Consider the following 17,084-nt stretch of genomic DNA (forward strand, 5'->3'; position numbering starts at 1 on the left):
AATTCCTTTCAGGCAGAAGTGTCGGGAAAAGGCACTTTTCTTCCTCTGAGGACTTGGTATGTTTTCTCCTCATGAGCAATAAGGATCGTGATATATCTAAGGTGTTTCCTTTCTCAGTTCGGCTGCCAGGAAGCTCGGAGTAAGGAAATAGGATATTTAGTCACCGAGACGGTTCTACGGATTGTCTGTCTTCATTTTAATTTTCTCTTTGATCCTGACCTTCCATCCTCCAACTGGACATTTAACAGATATTTACTGACAAGCTTATATGCATGAGGACTAAAATAGATAAGATCGTTGAAGCAGAATCGTGATGGCCCAGCCATATCCCCTTTGGCCCTATCAATATAGTACAGAACAGCCTGCCTTCCAATCGTGTGAGGGCTTTCTCTGACTGCTGGAGATGCTCTCCTCAAGCAGGCCTGAAGAGCTGGAGAATTAACCTCCCACCCACCCCTGACAGCTGTCCTCAGCCAGCGATGAGAAAGAGTTGGCATATTAATACCCAGCAACCCCTGACCCTAAGGAGGTCTAACACGTGGAGCCGCGTGTGCCCCAGCCTCTCCCAGATTCCCCCGCAGGCCGAGCTCTAGCTCTAGTTACCTCTGAGGTAACTGCCTTGAAAACACACCTTTCGTCGCTGTCCTATTTTCTGCTCCACGTTGCCAGTCCCCTACCGGTGCTCCCTGACGTCATCTGCAAGACAAATGCTTTTCTCAGGGTTTGCTTTGGCGGAACCCAAGCTAAGATCGTCTCTGGTGTCATGGAGCTTACGTCCTATTAAGCGGATGACCAAATAATTATTTAACCACTGTAGCAGGTGCTCCAAGGAGATCCTCAGGGAGTGGGGCAGCAGTGATATGACAGGCAAGACCTGAAGGGTGGGTGGGAGGCAGTTGAAGGAAGGTGTGTGGGTGGGGAACAGTGTTCCTGACAGGTGTCACAGCGTCTGCTAAGGCCTAGAGGTAAAAAGGAGCTTGGTGTATACCAGTAACTGAAGGAAGGTGTTGCAAAGTATGTTTCCCCTTATCTTGATTAACATCATATTAATAGCGATTTTCTATTTTATGATGTATTTTTAAATCCTTTGAGGGATGAAGGTAGGTAGGTAAACAAATAAGTGAGCAAAAGGTAAATGGTCCATGCAAGCGGCCCCGGGCAAGTCACTTCACCTCCCCACGTCTCACATCCTTTCTGTCGAGTGGGGATGCACATTCTTCCTGCTCTATCTGTGCCATGGCTCTGTTGGGGGGAATCAGTGGGGCGGTGCATAGAAACAGCTTTTGGACATTGCAGAACAGTGTCCAAATGTGACAGGTAGTTGTGAAAAGGACCCATGAAGAAATGCACATTCTTCTTATTAGCTAACAGGGTTACGTTCTTTGTTCTTCAACCATATATCTGGTGGATGTTTTACTGTCTCAGGTCGTATACATGAAAAGCTCACCTGACCTCATGTGTCCATCTTCTGAGTGGCAGCAGTGGGGAAGGAAAGACCAAGGGCTTTGGAATCGAATCAACTCGGCTTTGAATCCTGGCTCTGCTATTTACATCCCCTAATTAGTCAACACAAGGATGCTGTTACTTTTCGATAGCCCAGGGGAACTTCTTGGATTAAAGGGATCGTCCTGGCTCTAGACAGCTGCTGAATACAAGTTAGTTTCATATCTTCACACTCCAAGATCGGGGGAGTCCGGGTCTGGCTTTATACACAGATGCACGCCCTCTCTGCATGCAGCTCCAGGGTCCCCCATGAACTCAGAAAATGCGTTTGGATGATGATTCTGGAGAGGATGAGTCACAGCTTTGCGCCAGATGGCCTGGCTGTGGCACAAACACCGCCCCCACCCTTTCCTCACCTGGCCAGGGTAGAAAGGTTTCTGCTGGGTTTTCTGTCTTGGGGTTACTGACCTCCAGCTTCTACCAAATCAGCAGAAGTCCCCCACGCAGACGAGTTTCCATATCGCTGCCCTGAGCCCAGCGATGTAACAACCTGGTTGCTTATCTGTATCCCTCAACTCACCCCAAGCTCCTTGGGTTTGGGGCGGGGTCCTGCTCACCTTCTCACCTTTGATAGTTGCTAAATAATTATTTGTTCAGTGAATGAAGGTAGCCACTGTTCTTGCTCACAAGGAGTATATAGACTGGTTGTCTATATAAATGGGAGGGTAATAACCATAGACTCAGTTCTCCACAATCTGTGAAAATCCCAATGTTTAGTACATTTTGTCTGTAGTTAATGGGGCTCATCTTGGGAACACCAATTTCCAGGCCATGCCTGGAGACACAAGGGCTGGGACACGGCCTGGGGATGATCCTGTGAGGGATGGACAGTGTTCCTATGAATGAGAGGGAAGTATGTTCAGGCTGGAGCCTGTGGGTAAGGCTAATGCTGCCAGCCTATCATTCCCCAGAGTTAGAGAGAAGTCATACAAGGGGCACACAGTCTCTTTGTAGGGTCCTCAGAAGCCTCACAGCCTCCTTCTAGGGGCTCCAGGCATCCTTAGCTTTGCTCTGATTCTGGCTCCTCAGCCCTGGACTAAAAGTGGGCACTGACAGGTAGTCGTTGGTCTGAACACTGACCAGAGCCTATGAAGCATCCTGGCACAGTAGTTTCCCCTAACAGGCATAGCCTCCCCCAAATAATGGCCAAGTGAAACTTCCAGATCCTCTGTCTCAAGGAGTTTGATATTCAGACATACAGAGAGGATCAGCAGTTGGTAGCAGGTCATAGGACAGGCAGTAAGTCAAAGGTGAGGCAGCAGAAGCCAAGAGGTAGCCCAGTGCCCTCACACATTAACCTGCACCTGTACCACCGGGGCATCTCTATAAATGCAGATTTGGATCTAGGAGGTCTGGGTGGGGGCCTGAGGTTCTGCATCTCAGGTGATCCCGATGCTGCTGGGCCTCCAGACCAGAGCTTGAGTAGAGGACAACGGTTGTTAGTGACAAGACACCAGCAAGTAAGTGGCCATGAGGGCGATATGAGCAGGCTCCAGGGACGCCAGCTGCTGGAGGACATCAGGAAGGCTGAGCCCTAGAAGTACCATGGCTCGTGAGTGTCTTTCCTGTCCTCCTTCTTTACCCCCTGCAGTCCTCCCTGGACTGTCCCTGTTCCTCGCTTCCTGTGCAGACTGCAGGAACCCCACCACCTGCAGTAACACCAGTGTTTCTGCTCCTTTTCACCTAAAAGGGCCTTGGCAGGAGTTCTCAGCCTGGCTGCACATTAGAATCACTTAGGAGAGTCCCCTCGAATTGTATCTAATTGGTTGGTCTGGGGTGGAGCCTGGGTGTGATGATTTATAAAATTCTGCAGCTGATTCCAATGTGCAGGCAGGGCTGTGAACCGTTGGCCTCATCAGCATTTCTCAAACTCTGACATGAATATAAATCAGCTAGAGATCTTGTTAAAAATAGAGATTTTCATCTAGTAGGTCTGAGTGGGGCTTGAAAGTCTGCATTTTTGATGCTGCAGGTCTGAGGACCATACTTTCAGCGGAAATAGCAGTTTCCTTAAGAATTAAACAAGATAAGATGCAGGTTGACCACCTCTGATCTAATCCCCAAGCCTAACCCGAAGCACAAAGCAAGACTCTACTGCATTGGCTACCACGGGCACATTTGATCTCAAGGGGCTACATTTTTTTTTAAGTGTTTATTTTTGAGAGAGAGGGAGACAGAGTGTGAGCATGGGAGGGGCAGAGAGAGAGGGAGACACAGAATTTGAAGCAGGCTCCAGGCTCCCAAGCTGTCAGCACAGAGCCCGACCGGGCATTGAACTCGTGAATCTCAAACCGCGAGGCCATGACCTAAGCCAAAGTCGGACGCTCAACTGACCGAGCCACCCAGGCGCCCCGTGATCTCAAAGGGTTATACTCAGCCTGTCTACACCACAGGCACTGAGGATGGGTGGAGATCTGGGGACGCACGGTTCCTAGCCTTGGCTACACTGGGCTTGAGGGCTGAAAGCTTGGTACTTGTGAGTTCCCCTTGTGACCTGGCTGGCCAGGCACCAGAACAAGCACTCCCACCCACCACACTGGGTTGTTTTCCCTCCTTTCCTGAGTGGGAGGGTAGGTAAGCTGAGTTCCAGCACCAGGTGTTTGCCCCAGCCTGCTCCTTCCTGCTCTGCCCTCCGTCCCCACCGCAGGGCCGCACCTACTCACTCCGATTTATTGGTGCCCTGCCAGCCGTCTTCTCTCACTTTTGTAGCCCAGGTGTCAGGGCCAACATAGGGGTGGGGAGACATGCTGGAGTGGCTCCCTGCTGCCTGGAACTCGACTGACCTGACCGGAAGGTAGACTGCACCACCACCTTCTCCTTGACCATATAGGGCTGCTGCCAAAGCGGCCTCTGGGCGGGAGGGAGGGAACGAAGCGGAGGATACCCCTTCCTATGTCTTCCCACTGCCTGTGAAATGCCATTGCCCAGCTGGTGCCCCACAGCGTTGCTTCTCAGCCCCAGCTGCGCATCAGAACTACCTGGGGAGGCCCAGGCCCCTCCCCAGACCAACTAAATAAGAATCCCTAGTAGTGGGACCCCAGTATGGGTCGTTTGTAACACTTACCAGGTGCTTCCAGTGTGCCGCCAAGTGAGTGATGATTTAGCAGCCCATGGGGTAGAAAATAACTCTTTGATCAGAGAAAGGACAATGACGTGATGTCCACAGCTGCCTGCTCTGGCTTTTCTCCATCTTTCAGTTCACTCCTAGACCCTATACTCCAGAATATGATAAGGACAACTTCCGTTTGGACTTGAATCCTGGGGGGCGGGGGAGGAGGGAAGATCATCAACATTCTATCTCATTTAACCTACAACTCCATGCATGGGTGTTATTTTATCTACATTTTACGGTTGAGGAAACTGAGGCTTAGAGAGGCTGAGTGATTATACAAGGTCACACAGTAAGAGATGGGGCCAGGTTTCGGGCCCAGGTTTCCTGTTCTATGGGCGTGTGAGTTAGTCAGAGTTGTGGGTATATAAACCAGGCTAACATGGGCCAAAATATGAACCCAAGTTATAAACTGATGCGAGTAGGTAGGTAGCACCCAGCCAGCAATAGCCGAGCTGACATTTATATTTAAGTACAAAACTCCAGGTCATGAAGGGGACTGTGTTACTCACTACTTCTCTTTTCTATTTTCCAATCCCACGACTCCCTTCTCTGTGGAATCTTCCAGAGCTCTACTACCTCTCTGCTCATTGTCTGTATCAGTGGTTCCCCAAACTAACATCAGCTTTTTAAAATTCAGATCACTGCATTCCAAATCAGAACTATGGGGAGTCTCTAGAAAAGTGGTCTGAAAATCTACATTTTTTTTTTAATTTTTTAACGTTTATTTTTGAGATAGAGAGAGACAGAGCATGAATGGGGGAGGGTCAGAGAGAGAGGGAGACACAGATCTGAAACAGGCTCCAGGCTCTGAGCTGTCAGCACAGAGCCCGATGCGGGGCTCGAACTCACGGACCGCGAGATCATGACCTGAGCCGAAGTCGGACGCTTAACCGACTGAGCCACCCAGGCGCCCCTGAAAATCTACATTTTTAACAAGCCATGTGGGGGAATCCACAAGTACATATTTGGCAAACCAGCAATAAAGCCCCTTGCTGCTCAAAAACGTGGCCTGTGGACCAACAACACCGGTACCAACTGGGAGCTTGATAGAAGTGTAGCATCTTGGGTGGAACCCCTAGCCGACTACATTAGACTGTGCATTTTAATAAGATGCCCGGGGCGAGGGGTTTGCATACACTTGAAAATCTGAGAAGCGTGGCTCTGTCCAACCTGTTAGATACAAAGAGTGCCCACACATCAGCAGCATGAGCGTCTCCCAGGAAACTTGTCGAAACCAAATTCTCGGGCCCCACCCTTGACCCTTGAGTCAGGTCCTGTAGGAGAGGAGGCCAGGAAGCTGCATTTTAGCAAGCCCTCTCGGTGGTCCCATGTGAATTCAGGTTTGAGAGCCACTGCCTAGACCAGATTACAGAGCGCTTTCTCAGTCAGGAGCCTCTTTGATGCGGGCAGTCGTTGCCCTACGCCGGGCCCCAGGATGATCAAGGAGAGCTGGGCTCGGAAGAGCCTTGGAAGCTGTCGTGCCACAGGAGGCTGAAGGGCAAGGCCTGCTCCTCCCCGACCCCCCCCTGTGAGAGCAGCTTTGAGGCGCCGAGTCAGTCCTAGTCTTCAGTCTGGGGCTCCCACGTGGGCCCCTCTCTTTACTTCCTCTATATATTCATTCGCTATTCCCGCGCCTGCCCCAGGACCCAGCCCTCCACACAACACAGCCACTCCCCGGAGCTTCCTCTGTTCTTGTAAAGAATGCATTGGTCAGCACGCATGGAGCTCACATTTCCCCAGCGATGTCGTGCTATGGACCCCTTTTCTGCGCCTTACATGTGTCACTCAGCATGGTACTTGAAGGTCTCCCTCCACTGGGTATTGTGCACCGAGTCTGTTGCTTCTACGTCCCACGGTGTCTCTGGGCTGTGCCCAGCTTCCCTGGTGCCCACCCATGACGTGTCCAGGTGGCTTCCAACTCTTCAGTGCCACCAAGAATGCTGTGACAGACATCCTCCTCCGTGTCTCCCTGAGGACCAGTGTGAGCTCTCCCTAATTTATAGGTGGAAAAACTTGAAATTCTTCTAGCCTACGTGACTTGCCCAGAAAGTACAACGTGGTGGTTAAGAACATGGCTTTGCAGCCAGAGAAAGACAGATATCATATGATTTCACTCAGATGTGGAATTTGAGAAACTTAGCAGATGATCATAGAGGAAGGAAAGGAAAAATAAGATAAAAACAGAGAAGGAGGCAAACCATAAGAGACTCCGAAATACAGAGAACAGGGCACCTGTGTGGCTCAGTCAGTTAAGCGTCCGACTTTGGCTCAGGTCGTGATCTCATGGCTTGTGAGTTTGAGCCCCGCATAGGGCTCTGTGCTGACAGCTCGGAGCCCGGAGCCTGTTTCAGATTCTGTCTCCCTCTCTCTCTGACCACCCGCCCCCACTCACACTTTGTCTCCCTCCCTCAAGTATAAGTAAACATTAAAAAAATTTTAATACAAAGAACAGAGGGTTGACAGGTGGGAGGGTGGGGAAAATGGGTGATGGGCATTAAGGAGGGCACTTGTGATGAGCACTGGGTGTTGTATGTAAATGACGAATCATGGGATTCTACTCCTGAAGCCAAGGCCACACTGTATCACACTGTATGTTATCTAACTCGAGAGTAACAAAACTAAACAAACAGAAAGAACATGACTTTGGTGTCAGACACACCTGGTCAGATAACCTGGCCCCAGTCCCTTCGCCTTTCTGTTTCTCAGTTTACACATCTGTAAAATGGAAATATTAATGGTATCCAGCTTATGGGTTCATTAGGAAGATTAAGTGAATGAAAACCACTTAGCAGGGTTCCTAGCACATAGTAAGTGCTCAGATAAAAGTTCACCGTAATTTTACCTTTCTTTCCAGAGTCTGCCTTTTGACCTTTTACACTGACTTTTTTCTCTGTCTTGGTCCTGCATTATTACTAACTTCCTGGCATGCCCCTTTTCAAAATGACCTCCAGCAGTGACCCCGGAGGTACTCAGAAAAAGCCTGTGGCTTGGATGGGGGTGATGAGCAAAGGCCAGGGCTGGTCTAGAGGTTTCGGTGAACGAAGGGCGCACGGGACTAGCCCAAGTTGGGACAGGCTTGTGCAAAGCCCTGGGGTGGGTGGTGCTTGGCACACTCCAGCAGAAGGCAGAGGGACTGGGGTCTCCAGAGTTCTCCGAACCCTGGTGGGAAAGCAGAGCAGGACTCGCACAGAGTAGGTGCTTCGTATACGGCCATTCTTTTATAAGCTGAATTTTGGCCTGATTTTAAAGCGCTGACAGTAGGAGAGTCCTGTCACCCTGGAGGGACAGTGGGGGCTTGTTGCCTCAGTTTGCAGAGGATCCCTTGTATGTCCTGAGAGGGGCCAGAATAGACACCCAGCACCTGAACTGCAGAGGGTAGAGGAGAGGCTGGGGGCCAAGGCCCAGACGGCACAGGCCGCAGGGAGCAGATGCGACCAGCAGAGGGCGCCACACGCCTCTAGACAGAGCCCACTGCTGTCGTTAGAACCGGGGCAAGGGGAGGGAAGTATGCGGCGGGGAGACCAACCGTCCAGGTTTGCCAGGGACCGGGAGGCGTCCCAGTCCGGGGAAACCGAGACAAACTGAGCCGAGGTGGTCACCCTGGCTTGAAGCAGTGACCACTGAAGTGGTGTGCACGCGATGTCAGTGCACGTCGCACACGTGACACAAAATGTGCCCACACTCACAGTGCAGGCGCGCCAACACCTACCAGGCACTGCACACCAGAAGCATAACACACACAACACACTTGCACACACACACACGTACAACTCGCCCGACGCCTTTCTAACCTACGTGCACCACAAGCACACACAACGCCCGTGCGCTTCGCACTGCACGAATAGCACACACAGCACACCTACCCGTGTACAACTCTAACAAGGCGTTTATACCACACATGCGAGTCGCACACTCACACAGGCACATCAAACACACGTAGCTCGGGCACAACACAACATACATGCACACACGTCCCGCAAAAACGCATACACAACAAAAGCCAAATCACAACACACGTGCACGCGTCACACCAGGGCGAAACATACGCAATCACGCGTGTACCATACACGCCACTGCACCTATCAATGTGATCACGCGCATAAGGACACGGACACATCCACACACATGTGCACGTGTGATTACACGTGCACAACTCACACCGCAACGCACGCGGGCACTAGGCACGCGGGCACCACGTAATCCACTACGCGCACGGACTACACGCAGCACACGTATGTAGCATCCATTCGCCACACACGATACAGTGCGTGTTCGACACACTCACGCACAACTATATGCAACGTACCCACAGAACTTCATAGTCACAACGCACTTGCATAATGCAGAGACACACATACACGCCTGTGGGTGGCCAGAGACCCTCTTGTTTGAGGCAATGCTTCTTATCAGCAAAATGAAGATACTCATTTTTGTCTTAGGCCAAAGAGAAAGATGTATCCAAAGACTTTGAAAACAGTACGTTCACTCATTCGGCAATCACTCGCTTCCTGTGTGTGTGGCCGGGACCCCGGCATCGATCAAACCAATACGTCAGCGACCGTTTAGCTTTGGTTGTAGTGAGGGTTATGAATTAAAACTGCTGAGAGCACCAAATTGCAATGGGGTGGGCCTGGCTGGGTCTGCACGTTTCCTGAAAAGAGCTGTTGAAGGCAAGACCTGAAGTTGGAGCAGCAGGGTTGGGGTGGGTATGAGAGAGGCGCCCACGCACACCATCTGAGAAGCCGGTCTCGGGTGCTGACCTGCATTTGCGTGACCCCGAGGGTGACTGCCAAGCGGCCAGACCGACAGGAACCCCACCAGGGATCAGAGGAGTACACTGTCTTGCTCTTGACTGCGGCTCTAGATGGATCCTCTCACTCGGAAGGTCTGAACGTGTGTTTGCTTTGTGAGAAGCACTCTGGGCTCTAGGAAGAGCAGTGGCTTACAGGGAAGGGTTTTCCCAGAGCTAACCAGTCGCACCGGCCACGGATGCCCGACTGGGACCCTCCTCTGCAGCCAGCCACAGTAAGGGAGGGGGAGGACAGGGGATGCACAAGGGGAGCTCAGCATCTCCCTGGGTATAGCCTGGATGCACTCTCCAGCTTGGCTTCTGGGGGTGGGGCTACCCCACCAGGTCAGGCTGCAGCAGCACCGCATTCTAGCTCCTGCGCACTGGGACTGTCCCCTTAAGTCTAATGGGGTGGCAGTTCAGGCACACTGGAGCTTCTTCCTTCCTCGATTCAAATCCCTGCCTTGGCACCTGCTAGCTGTGTGACGGTGGGCAAGTTACTCAGCCTCTCTGTGCCTTGTTTTCATACCTGTAAAATAAGCCTGATGGTAATAATAGCACTCATCTTGTAAGGACTGATAAACGAACAGCTCTTAGATTAAAATCAGGCACATGGAAGGAGTCACATAAATGTTAGCTGCGATTGTTACTTTGACCCCAAACGAAAGCAAACCCTAACAACAATCATAATATCAAAACATCCTGGAGGCGGGGTGTTAGAACTGGAAGGTGGGTTGGAGAACATCTGCCCCAAGCTCCTGTGTGGTATATGGATAAAGCTGTTTGACCTGATAGTCCTGAGACAGAAGGACTAGAACCAGGATGGGGAAGGGAAGAACCAGTAAGAGCTCCCCTTTTCCTCACCTGCAGGGCTGGTTAAATCAGAGTTTCTCACTCAGTGGGTCTGGGATGCGGTCTGAGACTCTGCGTTTCTAACAAGTCCCCAGGTTATGCTGCTGCGGCTGGTCCAGGGACCACACCTTGGGAACTGCTGCCCTAAGGACAGCCGGTGGCAGAAAGTTGGCATTCCTGGGTCTGTTGATGACGCCTCAGTACCTGGGGGAAGGGGAAGCCAGGGCCTTACTTACAGTGGATGCCGTACCTCGGGCAGCGCCCTCTGCAGGGGGATGCGGGCACTGAGCGCCTCCTCCAGGCTGAGTGGGGTCAGCTCATCTTCAGATACCTCCCCATCTTCCTCCTCGGCCCCCCAGTCCCTCTCTGGGGCCTCCTCATCCTGCCTTCTGCTCAGCTGTCTGATGAGCCGGTAGCTGCCACCTTTCCTGCCCTGGGTCTTGTTCCTTCTGGCCCTGGGTGAGGCCACGGCCACCAGGAGCTGATCCTCCCGCAGTGAGATAAAGGGGGGCAGGCCCTCCAGAGGGCTGTACTCTTGGCCCTCATCCTCGGCCTCCAGCACCCATTCCTGGGATTCCCCGAAGTCCAGGCGATACCCAGCACCTGGGCTGTGTTGGGTGGCCAGGACTGTGACCGCGTGGTGCGGGGCGTGCGGGGGAGGGTGCAGCATGGCCACCATCAGCAGCACGCATCCCAGCATCAGTAAGAGCAGCAGGAATTGCAGTCTGCACGGCCCATGCCTGCATCGCTTCCTTAGGAGCATGTTGCTGGAACTTGCCATATGCAACAGGTCATATTCAAGTTCGCGTCCTCCTCCTGCTCCAGGTTCCTTCGGGCTTGCAGGAGAACCTGGCTTCCTAGTTCCACCTGGAAGTTTTTTGCTGGTCACTTAACCTGCTCCTTTTTTTCCCATCTGACATTTGCCAACAGCATGTGTAAGACTGACTTCCACTTATAATCAGAAAGCCACGGGACCTTTCTGAGTGGATTTCTGTATTGCCTTCTGAGAGCCCATTCACAGGGACTTCAAATTGAATTGTTTGGCCCCTTTTACCCCCTTTTTCTCCTAAGGAAAAAAAAAAAAACGATTATTCCATTCTGCTCAGGTGTTTAGTCCCACGTGTTTCGTCTCCCCCCTTGCATGAATGGTCAGGTTGCTAGGCGATGTCTGGAGAGGCAGCTGGTGGGTCCTCAGTCCAGCAGCGCTGACAGTGGTCCTCCTTTGGACGCTTCAAGTCAGGTCAGATCAACAGATGTGAAGCCGGCAGGCAGCGCCTGATTTCCTTTCACACATAGCTCTGCGCTCAGCTGAGAGCCCTCTGCCAGATGCAGTCCCGGCCAAGCCAAGCCTCGCTCCTGGTCCTAATGCCCTCACTGTTCCCGGGCTTTGCACAATCCCGTAGCGCACAGCTCCGGGGCAAAATATAAACCGTCACTGCTAGGACCAAACCCAAACAGGAACATCCCAGAAGTTCAGATCTGAATCTCGTTCATGGTTCATAGGAAGACTTCTTTCCTCCACCCACAGGGGAAGGAAATAGTAGTCCCTCCTGGTTTCAGAAAGCCTGTGCCTGTGGCATAGATGCAAACAGCTAACTGTCTGTTTGTACCTTCAGCCTGCCACAGGCGATGTGTGAAGTTAGGCTGGACTCTCCCTCCTTGCTGAGGACCACTGTCCTTGTCCCTCTGAAAATGACAGAAGCTGGGGGGGGTGGGGAGGGAGAAGCTCCTGTATGCCCCTCCAGCCACCAAAGCATCTGAAGGCACTGGCCACTAAGCAGGGGCATCCGGTGAGGAATGTTCCTTCAGTTGTAAAACCTCCTTCATCCAACCAACAGATGTTGACGCACACCTACTATGTGCCAAAACTATTCCGGGACTGGGAGTCCAGCAATGAATAAAGCACCAAAATTTGTGCCTCATGCAGTTTACCTTCTAGTGGGAGAGGCAGACAGAGAATTAATTTAGAAAGGCAGTGAGTCACGGGTGATACGGGTGAAGGAGAAAAGTAAAGCAGGGAAAGGGGCTGGAGAGCATGAGCTGGGGACTGACAGGGGACACTGAGTGGTGAGGGGAGGCTTCACAGAAGAGCTAGCATCTGTGTGAGAAGGAGGGGCAGGCAGTGATGTGAGGATGAGCATTTGGGGCAGGGGGCATAGCAAATGTGAAGGTCCTGCGGCAAGCACGTGCCAGGCCTTTGGAGGAGCAGAGAGAACCAGGGTGGCAGGAGCAGAATGAGGAGGGCAGAGTGGGATGGAAAACAGGACGAAAGAGGTAAGGTGGGGGTAGGAGGTGAGGGGGGATCCTACGGGACATCGGAGTGCATCGTAGGAATTTTGGCTTTTTTTCTTTCCTCTGAGTAAGATGTGAGCCCTTGGAGGGTTGTGAGCAGAGGACAGACACAATTGACTCGGATTTAAATGGGATCACTCTGGCTGCTGTGTTGGAATCAGACTGGGGGAGCAAAGGGCAGAGGCAGGGAGTCAAGTCAGGCTAACATTATTGCAGCGAGAAACGATGAGGGTGTGGACCAAAGTGGCATCAGTGGAGGAGGTGTGGAGTAGGCAACTACTGGACGTATTTTTTTAATGTTTATTTATTTGTTTATTTTGAGAGAGAGAGAGGGAGGGAGAGAGGGGGAGGGGCAGAGAGACAGAGAGAGGGAGAGAGAGTGGGAGAGGGGCAGAGAGAGAGAGAGAGAGAGAGAGAGAGAGAGAATCCCAAGCAGGCTCTGAACCGTCAGCACAGAGCCTGACCCGGGGCTTGATCCTGCAAATCAAGAGATCATGACGTGATTTGAAATTGAGTCAGATGCTCAACCAACTGGGCCACGCAGGCACCCCGGCTTCTGGGTATATTTTCAGGAAGAACCTACAGCAGTTGCTGATGAACTGATAACCAGTGTCAGAGAAAGAAAGGAGTCAAGGATGATTTTCAAGCTTTCAAGTCTGGTAGTTGGAAGAGTAGAGTTGCCATCGGCCGAGATGTGGGAGACCAGGAGTTGGTAGAAGGGGATGAATGGCAGTGGCTGCTTGGGCCATGTGAAGTTTGAGATGTCTTCTAGACAGTCAAGGGGACATGGAGAGTAGGCAGTGGGACATGCAATAGCTGGAGGTGAAGGGAGAGGTCTGGCTTGCAGGTGGTAAAACTTCACAGGGATGATGTCTGAAGCCATGAGATCCAAGGTCACGGAGCGCGAGACGTAGATGGGAGACAGAATGGACGCCAGCATGCTCTGAGTTCCTGAGCTTCTGGCCCGAATAGCTGATCAAGGGTGACTAACTCCGCATTTCTTCTGATGACTACAGAATGGCCCGGGCTTCCCAGTAATCAGGAGTGGAGTGGGGGGAGGAACGCCACTGGGGAATTCCTGAAATGAATTGCTCGTTGTTTCTGTTTTGATTTTGATCTTGGAATGTGAGCTTAAACATCTCATGGAAAAAAAAAATGCTTTTCCTTTTGATTCTGTTGCTTCTTCTAGAGCGTGTGTGAGTGTGTGTGAGTGTGTGTGAGTGTGTGTTTCCCCTGAAGCCTTTCAGAATCAGAGGTGACATGGTGGGTTATATGTGATTGTTCCTAATAGGCTAGCATAGTGTCCCGATGGACAGCAGTTAGGAATTGCTGGATTGGACCGTGCTTTCTGAATCCCACATCAGGGTAGGCTGGGGTGAGAGTTGTATGGCTTTCAGGTTCAAGACACAGGCACTCTGGAAGATGTAATTTAGAATTTCTGGTACATTTTGAGGCTCACAAGGATGATTCCAGGGGACTTTCAGAGAACAAGGTATGAGCAGTCTCCAGCCTCAGGGCAGAACACCCTCCCCTACCCTCTCCGGCAACATTGGTTTCAAACTCGTCAGCCACATCATGCCTCCTCAGGGCCTTTACCTGGCCCATCCTTTGCTTGACTGCCTTTTCCCCAGAAACCAGCCACAAGGCTCATTTACTCGCTTTTGTGTTTTTTCCCCACCGTTTCACAGCGGAAGCCCTCCATCTTACCCATGGTGTTCTCTGTCCTCTTGCCTTGCTTTCTTTGAGAGTCTCTGGAGCTCTTCCCAACAATTGATAAGTAAGACACTTGGCTCTTTGTTGTCTGTGCCCCCATCCCACCTCCATAAGAGGTGGGCTCCACAAGGAGAGCTGTTCTATCAGTTTGTTCACTGCTGTTTCCCCAGAGACTGCACCTGTATCTGGCAGAGCGTAAGCACTTAATAAATATTTGTCGAATGAATATAGGGACGATGCTATAGCTATTCTGATTCAACTCAAGTGAGGTCTGTGTGTCCTCTGAGACTCCAGGATATGGATCAGCCCTAAAAGGGTTCCACACAGCCCATAATCATGGGGTGATACTTTCAGTCTGCCCAGAAGGAAATAAAATTCCCATGTACATCCCCCCGTGGACAGAGCCACCCCAAGTAGAGGGAGCAGCAGGCCTTCCTGGCCCATCCCAGCCCCTGGCTCACAGGGGTGTTACTTTGCTGCTTATACCAGCTGGAGCCCCCCTTTAGCACCCAGATATCAGCCATGCATCTTCAGTCTACAACCCTGGCACTTAGCTTCTGTCTTCATGCAGCTGGAATTTTCTTCTCTGTGTCTTCCACTCAAAACAAAAGCAAGCAAGCCATGGACCTCCAAACACAACATAAAGTCCTTTTAGTCTCCACCTTATTCCTCTCAGCCTGGTTGGCTTGGTCGGAAAAGCATGTAACTCTTGATCTGGGGGTCATGTGTTCAAGCCCCCACTGGGTGTGGTGATTACTAAAATAATAAATAGGGATGCCTGGGTGGTTCTGTTGGTTGAGTGTCCGACTTCGGCTCAGCTCATGATCTCACGGTTCACAGGTTCAAGCCCTATGTCAGGCTCTGTGCTGACAGCTCAGAGCCTGGAGCCTGCTTCGGATTCTGTGTCTCCCTCTCTCTCTCTGCCCTTCCCCCGCTTATGCTCTGTCTCTCAAAAATAAGTAAAATAAAACATTAAAAATGGAAATAATAAATAAATACACTTAAAAAAAAGAGAAAGAAATGGGACTTCCCTTAGGGACATCCCTTCTGTCACTTCCCAGAGCCTCAGGGGCTACCTTGCCCCTGTCCAGGTCTAATTAGAGGAGGAAGGACTGGACACAGTCCCATAGCCCCTGTCCCCCATTATCTCTCTCTTCTCTTTCTCACCTGTATTCCTATTACGGGTTGAACTGTGTCCCCTCAAAAGAGGTTGAAGTCCTATACATGGGTACCTGGGAATACGACCTTATTTGGAAACAGGGTCTTTGCAGATGATCAAGTACGATGAGGTCATGAAGGTGAATCCCAATTCACCAATACTGATGTCCTTATGCAAGGAGAGGTTTGGACAGAGGCGCACACAGGGTGAAGATGTGAAGAGGAAGGCAGAGATCAGAGTGATGCACCGAGGGACGCCAAAGATTGCCGGCGAGCCACCAGCAGCTGGGGGAGGGGCATGGGACAGGGTCCCCCTCACAGCCCCAGAGAGAACCAAGTCTCCGACACCTCGATTTCCTACTTCAGCCTCCAGACTGTGAGAAAATGGATGTCTGTCGTTTAAGCACCACCCGGTCTGTGGTGCTTTGCTACACCAGCCCCGGAAACTAATATAGTTCCTTTTGCCCGCCCACCTTTTCCTTCCCTCAGCTCTCTCTCTCCCTGGCTTTTCTCATAGGACACAGCGCCTTTACTGTAAAAAAGACTGTTATTTGCCTAGAAAAAAGTTGAGCTTTCAGTTCAATTTCGTAGCAGGTTAAAGTGCCTGAACAAGTCAGAGACTGAGAGATTCACAGTGGGCATCCGCTAGTAAATAAACACTGTGCCTTGTAACAGGGGACCTGGCCCAGGTGATTCAAGATGTCATCACCAGGGGTATGTCTGGTCACCATTCAGATTCCCATCTGAACCTGAGGTGAAGAGAAGAGCAAGAAACAGGATGAGAAGATAGTTCCCCAAGGTACGTCCTCTGCTTTACTTTGTTATGACACATGGTGATGGCTGTTTGCTTTTTTTGGCCCCCCTGTTACCGGTCCCTCCATCTTCGTCTCTCCCACAAGCAGCACGGTGCCCGCTCAGCAACACGTGTCAAGTTCATGGCTCTTGAAGGTGAGACCTGATGTACACTGAACGCCTCGTTGAGAATAAGGTGACAGCCTGGGACGGGTCCCAATGTTCAGCCTAAGAGAGGGGAGAAAAGAAGTGGGAGGCCATGCCAGCCCCACCTCCCCCCTTCCCTCAGACCACCTCACAGAACCGGGCCTGAGGTGGCCAACCCCACCGCACTCCTGGTTCTCTGCTGTAACCCATTTGGCTTGGCTTTCCTTGTGCATGGATGGTACTGGAAAAGAGCATCACCAGTGGTTAGGCTGTGTGTCAATGCCACCATGACAAGCACTGACAGAGAGCAGGTTTACACAGGGCTACCTCAAGGGAGGAGTGGCATCCTTGATGCCTGTAAGCCACCCCTCTGTGCCCAACCACCACCAGCAGGGTCATCTTCAAACGCAAGAGTGACCAAGAATATAGACCCCTCTTAGGCCCTTCTCAGACACACTGAGCTAGAGTTGATGTGGGTGGGCCCAGGCATCTGTGTTTTAACAAGCCTTCCAGATGCTTCTGATGTCAGCTAAGGATGGAGAGTTCTCTCACAAAGAATGTATCTCCCTCAGGGCACCTGGGAAGCTTGGTCGGTTAAGCATCCAACTCTTGACTTCGGCTCAGGTCATGATCTCACAGTGTGAGTTCGAGCCCCATGTCAGGCTCTGCGCTCTCAGCTTGGGATTCTGTCTCCCTCCCTCACTGCCCCCCCACCCTCGCTTGCTT

General features: G+C 51.5%; 1 protein-coding gene across 2 annotated transcripts in view; it reads right to left on the reverse strand.

Moving 5' to 3' along the window:
* GALNT15 (polypeptide N-acetylgalactosaminyltransferase 15) overlaps window positions 1-11,868 on the reverse strand; it is a 47,488-nt gene extending 35,620 nt beyond the window's left edge. The window contains exon 1 of one of the 2 annotated variants that reach the window (XM_040480122.1): window positions 10,493-11,868. In XM_040480122.1, the coding sequence (XP_040336056.1) occupies window positions 10,493-11,037 (545 nt within the window). In that variant the 5' untranslated portion in view covers window positions 11,038-11,868. The remainder of the gene's footprint in view (window positions 1-10,492) is intronic. The other variant, XM_040480123.1, reaches the window with a different exon arrangement.
* Between the last annotated feature and the right edge of the window lie 5,216 nt (window positions 11,869-17,084).

This window comes from Herpailurus yagouaroundi, unplaced genomic scaffold (assembly GCF_014898765.1).
Source record: "Herpailurus yagouaroundi ecotype Mexico unplaced genomic scaffold, PumYag 159, whole genome shotgun sequence".
Lineage (NCBI taxonomy): Eukaryota > Metazoa > Chordata > Mammalia > Carnivora > Felidae > Herpailurus > Herpailurus yagouaroundi.